General features: G+C 35.8%; 8 protein-coding genes across 8 annotated transcripts; 4 read left to right on the forward strand and 4 right to left on the reverse strand.

The window, feature by feature from the left end:
- C9374_002306 (uncharacterized protein) lies at positions 1–777 on the reverse strand (the record flags this gene model as incomplete). Its single annotated transcript, XM_044691710.1, has 1 exon — positions 1–777. One exon carries the CDS (start codon positions 775–777, stop codon positions 1–3), a length of 777 nt encoding a protein of 258 aa, XP_044550554.1.
- Positions 778–1262: 485 nt separating this feature from the next.
- Positions 1263–3350, reverse strand: C9374_002307 (uncharacterized protein; the record flags this gene model as incomplete). The annotated part of the gene is made up of 1 exon (XM_044691711.1): positions 1263–3350. One exon carries the CDS (start codon positions 3348–3350, stop codon positions 1263–1265), a length of 2088 nt encoding a protein of 695 aa, XP_044550555.1.
- Positions 3351–3788: 438 nt separating this feature from the next.
- On the forward strand, positions 3789–5747 carry C9374_002308 (uncharacterized protein; the record flags this gene model as incomplete). The annotated part of the gene is made up of 1 exon (XM_044691712.1): positions 3789–5747. One exon carries the CDS (start codon positions 3789–3791, stop codon positions 5745–5747), a length of 1959 nt encoding a protein of 652 aa, XP_044550556.1.
- An 82-nt stretch (positions 5748–5829) lies between these two features.
- Positions 5830–7266, reverse strand: C9374_002309 (uncharacterized protein; the record flags this gene model as incomplete). Its single annotated transcript, XM_044691713.1, has 1 exon — positions 5830–7266. The coding sequence occupies one exon, from the start codon at positions 7264–7266 to the stop codon at positions 5830–5832; it is 1437 nt and encodes a 478-aa protein (XP_044550557.1).
- Positions 7267–7468: 202 nt separating this feature from the next.
- Positions 7469–8305, forward strand: C9374_002310 (uncharacterized protein; the record flags this gene model as incomplete). Its single annotated transcript, XM_044691715.1, has 1 exon — positions 7469–8305. One exon carries the CDS (start codon positions 7469–7471, stop codon positions 8303–8305), a length of 837 nt encoding a protein of 278 aa, XP_044550558.1.
- Positions 8306–8512: 207 nt separating this feature from the next.
- On the forward strand, positions 8513–8983 carry C9374_002311 (uncharacterized protein; the record flags this gene model as incomplete). The annotated part of the gene is made up of 2 exons (XM_044691716.1): positions 8513–8577; positions 8623–8983. The coding sequence occupies 2 exons, from the start codon at positions 8513–8515 to the stop codon at positions 8981–8983; spliced, it is 426 nt and encodes a 141-aa protein (XP_044550559.1).
- Positions 8984–9076: 93 nt separating this feature from the next.
- C9374_002312 (uncharacterized protein) lies at positions 9077–9403 on the reverse strand (the record flags this gene model as incomplete). Its single annotated transcript, XM_044691717.1, has 1 exon — positions 9077–9403. One exon carries the CDS (start codon positions 9401–9403, stop codon positions 9077–9079), a length of 327 nt encoding a protein of 108 aa, XP_044550560.1.
- Positions 9404–9434: 31 nt separating this feature from the next.
- C9374_002313 (uncharacterized protein) lies at positions 9435–11461 on the forward strand (the record flags this gene model as incomplete). Its single annotated transcript, XM_044691718.1, has 3 exons — positions 9435–10403; positions 10452–10905; positions 10962–11461. 3 exons carry the CDS (start codon positions 9435–9437, stop codon positions 11459–11461), a joined length of 1923 nt encoding a protein of 640 aa, XP_044550561.1.
- Between the last annotated feature and the right edge of the window lie 12 nt (positions 11462–11473).

Below are 11473 nucleotides of genomic sequence, written 5' to 3' on the forward strand. Positions count from 1 at the left end.
TTAAACGTTTTCACTTTTGTCCACTTTATTGGCAGTGTTCATGTTACTTTGCAATTTCTTATCAAGCTCTTGCAGAGCTAATTCTCGTCTCTTAGTTGTTTGTTCGGATGTCTTTGGAGTTGTCAAATGTTGATCAATTTGTGGAGATGCGGTGCTGCTTTGCACAAGCGGCTTAATTGGAGAATCTAAGAAAATGCTGTCAAAATTTGAACTGAGAGATACTTTGTTTGTGAAGGAAGGTTGAGGTTGTTGAACAGTCCTAATGTCTGATACAATTTTGAACTGTCTTGCAAGATTATAAACCTTAGTCCCAAATGGCTCCAATAAAGGATGTAAAATGCTAGGAAAAAGTGTATGAAACGCAAAGGAATCCGAATGATCTCCTTTTGTGCCATCTTGTGTGGTCTGGTAAAATCTTAAATAGACCCAAGAAATATAAAAGCCAAATATTATAAAAGGTAAATCTGAGACTTGGTTGGTGAGAAATGACAAGGCAACACTAATCACGAGTGTAATAAATGGGACATTCTTTGCTCTGAGTGGAATAAAGTTGATTGGAAATTCATCTGGAATTTGTTGTTTTAAGATCATTGTAAATCCAAGAATCAGTCCATGAAAGCCATGATATCTAGAATGGAGAAGAACAATCTGTACTTCTTCTAACGCTGCTGGCATGTTATACATGGCTACAGCCAAAATATAATACAGTGATATGAGAGAAATCCAAGTAACTACTCCGCATAAACAGGTCATAACAACCAAGAACCATAAATACATGCTTGTTGTCCAAATATTTGCGCTCGGAGATGTGTTAGATTGTGATCCTAACAGCACATTCTTATTAATTATCCATTTGCTCGTAATAATAACACTAAGAATTGTAAATAAAAAACTAAACGGCTCTGTTTCAATGAAAGCATATGTAAATAAATTCCAAATAAAAAAGCGATTGACTGTATTGATAGGAATGAGACAGAAAAGCCATGTAACGTCTTGCCAAAAAACTAATGATGAAATGAACAATAATGTTTGGATGATCACTATGATCTTGGCAACCATCGGAACATTGCCGAATAACGGAAGAATATAATTCTGAAGAACGCTCATGATGATCGTGAAGTATTTGTTTCAAAATTAGGACAGGGTCATGTAATGATGGTGATTGATCGTTGTAAAGAATGACGTATTTTTTTCTGGAAAGGTTTTTAATGCAATGAAGGGAGCATTATTATGAATGTTTTTATTGCAAACAATTCATTGTTTCACTTGGTAATGATGACTTGAGGGAAGAAGGGGAAAATGAACTGTTGTTGAGTTCTCTTATTATAAATACAAAGTAAATCCATGTGATGCAAGCCCTGTTGAACTCCAATGTAGTGTAGAACAACCTTTGTCGATTGACTTGGTTTAACAATACCAACATCTATTTGAGCATCTTGACAAATGATGGACGATTTGGCTGTTGGTTGAGAAGAAAGTATTAAATCACAATCACTATCTCCGAAATTAGATAAAAATATTGACACTGTAAATGGTTCCATAAGAGCCACCGATTGTTTGTCATACTTGATAGAGGCAAAAAGACCTCGTTTAAGTACAGCAATCCATGGAGCATCAATATAGCTCTTAAATCTTGTGGAATGCTTCGATTCTTGTTGATTTGTAGCTGCAACGTTGTTTTCATCTGAAGTTTCCTCTTTTTCTTCTTCCACATTCTTAATACTATAGGTAACCTCAATTCGAGATTTATAGAGACCTAAACTATCGTCCCATACTAGAGAATTACTGTTGGATGGAGTAGAGTCAGTGCTATTGCTGTTGAAGCTTCTCATTGTGTTGAAAAAAAGGTTAGTAATTGGTTTTCTATTTTGAAGCTTTTCAATAATTTCATCCATATTTCTATAAATGGGAGAAACGAGCAAGTTGGCTGTAAATTGTTCAAAAGGTTTTAACTCTAATGGAAATTGAGATTTTTCAATAAAGCAATTAAATAAATCGTAAATTGCATTTGGTGGAGGAGAAATTATATGATTGGCAGTTGTGGTATTTTTGAGTTGAGATTCGTCAGCATTGGAGACGAGTGTTTGTTGTGTATCACCTGGAGTGCAATATTTACAAAACTTGGCATTCGCTAGATTGAGCTCAATTTTTTCAATTTTGATGGTCTGACTCTCACAGCTGTTCTCTAACACTAACTGAATATAATTTTTCATATTCATCAATTTTGTTTTTGAAGTAAGTTTTAGAGACTTTCTAAGAGCTATAGGTTTACAGAGAGCACATAAGAATATTCTAGATGGAATGTACTGTTGACTTGTGTCATAGGAGACTAAAAAATCTAAATCAAAGTTGTTAACCATACTGAACGGAGATTTGACGTCAGCTAATGATCTGACCATACTATCAGAGAATTGGTCTGATGGAATAAATATTTCAGAGATAACAAAGAATGGATTTCTGTTCAAGTCATTGAAAGGAATGTCAATATTGAAAGGAAAGGTTAATTGAATATGTCTGTCATCTTGGTCTTGATCGTTCATTTCGTATCCCTTATTCGCATACTCATTCGCAGTCATCTCCATAAATATACTTTGTGAATTCACAGCTTGCTTGGCGACAAAGTTGCTTTTAAACAAATAAAAATCAATAAATTCTTTGCTGGCATCAAAATATTTGATATCAATGGATGTGGCACTATTAGAAGCCCCAGACGACGATGGAGTGGTAGATTTCACGCTTTCTGGAAATCTAGATGAAATGTATGTTTTGATGTGTAGTTTAGAGAATAAATCTTTCCAAGTTTTCTTTGCTTTTGTCAACAAAAGTTCTCTTTGCTTTTCATCTAACAACAATAAATTATTTGTTGGTAAATATTCTTCTGCGCTGGCATTTACATCCTTATCAGGTTTGATATCAAATATATTCGTAAAAGTAGTAAATAAATATCCATTTGAAATATCAGATGATGTATTTGATCCAGGAACGCTAGCAGTCAGAGGAGATGATAAATCTCGATCGAGAAAAGAAAGAGGTGATTGGTGAACTTGCTGTTGATATTTCACTGCTGCAGCAATATCAAATACTTGTGATGATGGTTTCATGATTATATTTCCCATTAATTTTCCTCCTTCAAATACAACAGATCGATGGATATCACTATGTACAGCTGATGTAAATTCAATAGAATAATCTACCAGCAACGGAAGTAATTTCTCCATTCTCAATTCATTTTCTGAAAACTTTCCCGATGGATTATACACACTCCCGGCTGTAGAAGGTGAGCTCGGAACACCAAATCCTGATGGTGATGATCTCGAAGTGGTCAAAAGAGTGGTGGGGGAGTGACTCATTTTTTTTGTTGTTGGGAAAGATGATGATTCTGTCTTTCGTTAATTGATGAGAAATGAGCTAGGAGATCTTTACATCACCAGCAACATCATTGATGGAGTATTGGCCCGGCAAGTTGTTGTGTAACCCCTAGTTGTTCATTTTGACATTTGTAAAATCTAATTTTTGAACGAGTTGTTAGCGATTGAACATATTTCATTTTCCAGACAAAGGTGCTTCATATAATTGGTAGATAAGTTCAGGCTTGGATAAAAAGATTAACAACAGAACTTGTAGAATTCTTTGCTTTGAAGGTGTAACTGATGAATGTTTGAGGAAAAAGGATTTCAATCACACAAAAAAATGATACCACCCAACACAATAACGGAACAGCTGCTTTGAGTGATAATCATCATCGTCCACAACACTCTCACGATTCTAATAACAAATCAGATCCGATAATGAATACTACAAGTCATTTTGCAACTACAAATCATTCTTTTAGTGCCCCATCTTTGGTTTCCGTAAATTTTAATAATCCAAATATTAAAAAAGAATTGTTATTGATGATCGCTGGATATCTGAATTGTGAAGGATACAATACATCGGCCATAACGTTACTAGAGGAATGCCAAGCAAAACAAAAAAGAGAAGCTCAAAAACATTCCTTGATAGAACAGATTTGTTCCGATATGCGAGACGGTAATTGGTCAAGCGTTGATAATGCACTTCAAGATTCTTTCAATAGCTCTACCATTGGTGTTAGCACCAATTCGACGATATCCAAATCAACGTTGTACGCAATATACAAGCAGTATTATTTTGAACTGATCGAAGGTGGAGAGTATCAAAAAGCCTTTTCAATACTCAATAAGAGATTGAAACCATTGAAATCAGTTTCTACAAAAGAAGAGTTTTCTGATTTATGTCTATTGCTGACATGTAAGAGCGTGAACGAGGTTGATAGATTTCAAGAGTGGAAAGGAAATATTTCAAATAATTCAATTCTGACATATGGAGGATATACTTCACGAGATGCATTAATTGAAAAGATACTTTACGAGTACAAACGAGAAGAAAGCCTTTCTATTTTATTTGAGGGAGACACCCATCAAATTTCTAGTGTAGTGCCTCAAAACAGACTTTTAGAACTACTTCATCAAGCTGTAAATTATCAAGCAATAGAATCTGCCAATTATATGGAAACCAGAAGCCATATATCAGAGAGGTTTAGAGGTAGTAGAGGACCGAATGCAGTATCATCTCTCTTGTTTGATTATGAAACATTGATTATACCAAATTCTTTATATAACACGTTCAAAGGGCACAAAGAGAACGTGAAGTGCGTGGAGTTTATTGGAAAACAAGGTTTATATTTGGCGTCATGCTCTAGTGATCACACCATCAAAATTTGGAACACTCTGGCACACCCAAACGTCATTACGCTAAACTCATCTAACGAAAAGCCTGAAGATAGCACTTCACCAGTTGCTAAATCTGAAAATCATTCGTCAATTTTAGAATCCACAAGCTATGAAAACGAGCCATTAATAGTGTCATTAGAAGGACATTCCAATAGAGTCTGGGATTTATCTTGCTCATCCTCAGGAAATTTATTGGCCTCCGCATCTAGCGATGGTACTGTAAAAATTTGGGATGTTAAGAATATTATTGAAAACAACGGCCAAAACAGAGTGGTTAATAACTGTTCTCATTCCATTGAATTCAATACGACTGGTGTTAAATCAGATCTCTACAGTGTTGAGTTTGATCCAAATGGAAAATATATTGCAACAGGAGGATATGATAATGTGGTGATTCTATATGATTTGGAAAAAAACGCAGTTGTAAAGAGATTTGAAGGGCATAGGTCATCAGTATGTTCAGTTGTGTTTAATCCTTTTGGAAATTTGTTGATAACAGGAGGAAAAGACAAGTCGATCAAATTTTGGGATATCACGAGTGGTGAATGTATTGCCTCCATTGATAAGCACCTTGGTGAAGTTACTGGTTTGCAAGTTAGCAAAACAGGAGACAAATTACTTTCTTGCTCAAAAGACAATCTCAACAGACTGTGGGATGTACGAAAATTAGAAAGCAACTCGACAAATCAACAATCATTAGTGCAACAAAAATTCAAAGGCCACCAAAATGCTTACAAGAACTTTATTCGATGTAAATTTGGACCCAAAGAAAGAGTAGTAATGAGTGGTAGTGAGGATGGTTATGTGTACATTTGGGACTCTCTTACTGGTCAATTAGTTCAAAAACTTGGTTCTAGCAACAAATTTTCCAGTTTGAATGGTGTTTTCAACGGAACGGTTTTTGATGTTGCTTACAACGCTCATCAAGGGCTGATTGCCAGTGCAAGCGAAGATAATTTGGTCCGGCTCTTTAATTACAAGGGAATGGTGCATTAATCAAGATTAATACAGCATCAAACCACCACTGTTCGAATCCTAATTAAAATAATGTGAAAGGCCTTATTTATTTTTCTCGAAGTTAAACATTGGAGGTTTTTCTCTTTCTCTTCTTTGGAGCAGGATGCAAAGTATGAGCGGTGGCTAGCTGTGGAATCTTGGCCATTTCTTCTAGCAATCTTTCTTTTTCTTGTTGACTCTTTACCTTAGGTACAATGTGATTAACTGAAGCAACGAGAGGGTCGACAGGCAATTTCTTTGCTTGTTCTATGAAATAATCGACGTCATCATTTTCCAAAGCTGTTATTGTCTTATCGTCGAGTTTAGGAATTGCAACAGGTTCTCCAGGGCCTCCAAGAATTTCTTCTTCTTCTTCTGGTTTACGAGCTCTTTGTTTTGGTTGTTGAGCAGATTCATCCATATTAGGTGCCTTGCCAACAGCCTCCATAAATTCCAAAGCAGAAGAGTCGTCAAGTGCCTTCAATTGATTCTCTATAGAAATAGGTTCGTTGGCCAAAAGAGACTTCATATCTCGTAACAATCTTTCATATTTAGAATAATCAACTCCCTCTACTAATTCAGGTTTAGCTTTTTCGAATTTCTTTACAAATTCATCAGAAAGAGCGGCTGGTATGTGGAAATCTTCCAAAGGTTCATCATCCTTCTCCAACTCCAACTGACTCATATCAAAGTTAACTTCCATGTCGTCAAGGTTTTGTTCCATCTCCTCTTCATCTGCCGTTTCTGAGACTTCTTGTGGTCGTGGCTGGCCTGAAGGTTGATTGTCAGATTCAGTGTCATTCAGGTACTGGTACAAGTCAAATAATTCTGTAGTGTTTTGACCCAAATGAGTCTCCAAAAAGGCCATATGGTCTCCGAAAACCTTAGCATTAGGATAGAGTGGATCTTCCGCAATACTCTCTCTTCTCAAATGTTGTCTTTCTTTTCCTACTCTCAAATATTCAAGAGCAACCTCATCGTTAACACCAAACTTTCCTTCTCCGAACATTGTTGGTACAACAATACGAGCTGGATTTAATTGATTGTCAATATGTCTATCAATATTTTCTGGTGTAATAAAGAATTCAGCCTCGGAAACTAATCTCTTCAAGTTATCCCTTCTTTTACTTTGTTCAATGGCCTCTAAATTAATTGCTCTTTGAGCTCGTTCCATTCTTGCTCTTTCATACTCTTCCTTCTGAATTTGCATCATTCTTTCATGTTTTTGTATGTTTTGCATTGCAATGGTGCGTTTATGTTCACGGTAGGTTAAAACTCTTTCTCGGTGTTCGGCAAATTCCTTTCTGGATTTTTCATCTTGTTGTTGTTTTGCTTGTTCGACATATTGCTTGTATTTCTTTCTCACATCTGTCATTTGCTCTTTGTGTTTTCTTTCTCCTACTTTGGAGTAACAAGCCTTCTGTGTACAAATGTACAAAGGAGCAAAAGACTTGTGGGAACAATGATGAATCACCTGATTGCCTGATGATGAAAATTTCTTGGTGATGGAGCGCAGCATTTTTTCTAAAAGCAATTTTGCAAAAATTTGTTTCTCGATCAATATTTTAAACAACGTTTTTATTGTTGTTATTATTATTCGGAGCAACGAGCCAAGATACTACGATCAACTTTGATTAAAATTCATAATCCCTATACGCAAAGGATTTATTCAATGAAGAAGATGAAGTTCCGTGCTCATCATTCAACAAAAAAAATTAATCATGGGAAAATACGCCCAACTAGTGATTGGACCTGCAGGCTCTGGCAAATCTACATATTGTCAAACAATTCAGGAACATGCCAACAACACCAAGAGAATTATTCATGTCGTTAATTTAGATCCTGCTGCAGAAGAATATAAATATCAATGTGCATTTGATATCCGAGACTTAATTACATTGGAGGACGTCATGGAAGAATTTCAACTTGGTCCTAATGGTGGTCTTGTGTATTGTATGGAATATTTGATGCAAAATTTGGAGGATTGGTTTTCGGAAGAGTTGAATGACTATGAAGATGATTATTTAGTATTTGATTGTCCAGGACAGATTGAACTTTATAGCCACGTTCCGATCATGCAACTTTTCGTAAAAGAATTGGAACGAAGAGGATACAGAGTGTGTTGCGTTTATTGTATGGATGTGCAATTTATTGAGGATGTTACTAAATATATCAGTGGCATCACACAAGCATTATCTGCAATGATTCAATTTGAGACTCCTCACGTTAATATTCTCACAAAATGTGACACAGTCAAGGGCAATCAAGAAAGACAAAAGGTGTTACAGAATCTTAAAGTTCCAGACAAGACAGAATTGCTCTATGCATTGGAGAAGGAGACCAATCCTCATCAGAAAAATTCTCCGTTTTCACGACTAAACCATGCCATTGTTTCATTGATTGATAATTTTAACATGGTTGGATTTTTAGAGCTTGATATTTCTGATGAAGAATCTATTGATTATATTCTTTCATATGTTGACATGACCATCCAATATGGAGAAGATGAAGAAGCGAAAGAGCCAAAGGAAGATTATGGTGAGCCTCACGATGAGTAAATGAACAATCTTGAGAACTGATTCTTGTTGTAAAAGAATCAAGTTTTTCTTAACAAAGCCCTGTTAAAATTATTTATTTATTACAGATCTCTGCTGTGGAGTTACGATGCTGCGAGTCACTACGCATCACAGAAAGGCAGCAATGGATTCCCGCCTTTGCGTAGTCGAGCCTTAAAATTATATCAAATAAAAAAACAACACAACAAAATGAACATGCACCAAAACTCTCACGATGCTCTCTACTGTGGAGAAGGAAATCAGATCAGAAACAGGTAAGTTGTATTTTCAGGAAGAACAGGGTTCTAATTTTGCTTCAGACCAAGTATTAAAGTACGAGAGGCACCTGGAGGTAGTACAGCCTACAACTTTATAACTGGAGAAACGAAAGAAGTTGGATCAAGTCAACGAAGCGGCGTAGTTTCAAGCACACCACAATCCCCACAGACGAACAATAGAAATCCAAGAAAACCGCAACAAGAGGTTACTGGCAAAATTGGTTCAACTTCCTCTGTACAAGTAGCTCAATCAAATGCAAACACCGCAACCTCTCATCCATTGCCTCAACATTCTCATCAGCAACAAGATTCTTCTTTGTTTTGCTCCGAGGGCAATCAAATTAGATCTAGACCAAGTGTTAGGGTAGCCCCTCAAAAGAAAGACAACATCAGTTTTTACTAGTAAGCAAGGTTTGGACATTGGAAGTGCATCGGGAGGACCTGTGCATTTGTCTACACATTAAAAACGATTTCTGAATAATATCATTTTCCAAAGTCAGTCTTTCTCGTCTTGTTTATTATGAAAATAGGGAGTGTAGTTATATTGTAATTTAATGTTTCGTTTTTTCTTGAATTCTTCGATCTTTGCATCATTTTCTTCTTCCAACCTTTTCGCTCGTTCTTGTTCTTCTGTGTTTTCTTGCTCCGATTCTTCTGCTTGTTTCTTGAAATCGTCATATTCCACTAATTTTCCTTGATGATATTCTGGTATGGAAGGGGTGTTAGATGAGGTTGTTGAGGAAGAAGAAGTGACACTCTTGTCATCACCCTGTACATGTTTAGTTACCTCGTGAGTACCTTTGATGATCTTTCTTTGGGGCATTTTGTTTGATGTAAACACAACCAAAATAAAAATGCTGCCATCACAACCACCGTTCTCTTCCGAAGGAGGAAAAGCAACACCCGTCAACTACATTGAATTATTTTCAAAAGTAAAGAATTTCTTGTACAATGAGGAAGTTTTAAAAGACTCGGATGAAAATATTATCCAACAAGCATGCTCTCAACATTATATTAAATTAGAGAAAAAGGGTTATTCGTACTTTCCGGACTTTTTGCTGTACAGTAAATCTTTGAAATCGGAGCTTGATGTTCTAATACTCAGTTATAACAAGATTCAATCCATTCCTCCTGAAATTATTCAATTTGATGCTCTAAAAGTATTAGATTTGAGTCACAATCATAACATCAAAAACTTTACTTACGAACTAATGAATTTAAAGAATTTAAAGGCATTGGATTTAAGTTATAACAGAGTGGAGAAAATACCAGATGCTTTCTTTGAAAAGATGGTATCAAAAATAATGGTTTTGAAATTGAGTAGTAATAATATTAGTTTTATAGGGAATGGAAATTGGAGTAATTTAGCGTCCACTTTGATCGAGTTAGATTTAGCAGATAACAAGTTGTCCATCATTCCACATACCATTTGTGATTTAGTTAACTTGACCTTTTTGAATTTTGCAGGTAATCAAATATCTGTCATTCCAAAGGAGTTTTACAAGTTGACCAAATTAAAGCAACTCAATCTGAATAGGAATAGAATAAGAGAACTACCAACAATAGAACTCGAAGATGGACGCTCTGTCTGCGTGTTTTACAACATGAGAGGGCTTGAACATTTTGACATTTCTCGAAATTCAATTCATGCAAAAGATTTGAGAGGTTTAGGTTCAATCACTTCTCTCAAGGCCTACTTATTCTCAAACAACAAACTAACACATCTTTCAAGCAGGTTTGAGGTTACCAACATGTGCAAAAACCTTCAGATTATTGACATTTCCAATAACGAGCTTCAGGACCTACCTACAATACTTGCAGATGTATGTTATCATGTTTTCAACACCTCTCTGATTTTCACTGCTTAACAGACTGTTGGCAAATATGTGACAGAGCTGAACATTTCAAACAATTATATTTCAACTTTGGGAGAAAATTTTGGAAAATTTATAGCTCTGAAGCGTTTACTCATGTCAAAAAATTATATAACTGAATTACCGACATCATTTGCTCGATTACATAGCTTGATTGTGCTAAAAGCAAGCCACAATGAAATTTCTGTCATTCCTGAAGAATGTTTTAATGAAAATATGAAAGAACTCAAAGATATTGACTTGGATTATAATTGTTTACGTCAACTTCCCAAGAGTATCGGAGCGCTTGAGAGTCTAATCTCCTTACGTGTGGAGCACAACACATTAATGACATTACCTGATACGATTGTAAATTGCCCTTATTTGTACGGTATTTATGCTGCCTATAATGAGCTATCAAGCCTTCCTGAAAATATAGGTTCATGTAAAAGACTACGAAAAATCCATGTAGGTAGGTATCGAAGAAATGTTTTAACAACATTGTTGATTGGAAATTATCATGAAAAGAATATAATTTCCTGAAAGCTCTCCCACCAAGCTTGAAAAATCTGAAATATTTAGAAATTATTAATTTTGATCATAATTCTAAGGAGCTCATTGAATTTATGAAAAATCAAATAGAGCTCGATAAAGCTGAGAAGGAGAGAATTCTTGCTGAATATACTGAAAAGTATGAAAAGATGAAAAATCAGACCAAAGGTTTCTTGGAAAAAATCAGCAGCGTACGTAGAAAGAAAGATTTCTTGGACGGTAGCATCAATGAGGCAATCTCATCAACCTCAGTAGTTGCTGCAAGTAGTTCCAACAATATTTCCACATCAAAGGATTATGGTAGTTCCTCGACAAATGTATCGGTGGCTGCTGCAATTGAATCGTCATCCACTCCACAGCAAGGCGCAGATATGATGAAAACTCCTGCAGAATTCATGGCAGAGCAAACGTTTCTTTCTGATATTTTGCAAACCAAAACTAAGGAAGTACTGCAATGGAGAAGAACCACACAGTGAAGAGGAGAAGAA

The sequence above is a fragment of the Naegleria lovaniensis genome (assembly GCF_003324165.1).
Source record: "Naegleria lovaniensis strain ATCC 30569 chromosome Unknown tig015, whole genome shotgun sequence".
NCBI classification, from domain to species: Eukaryota; Heterolobosea; class Eutetramitea; order Acrasida; family Naegleriidae; genus Naegleria; species Naegleria lovaniensis.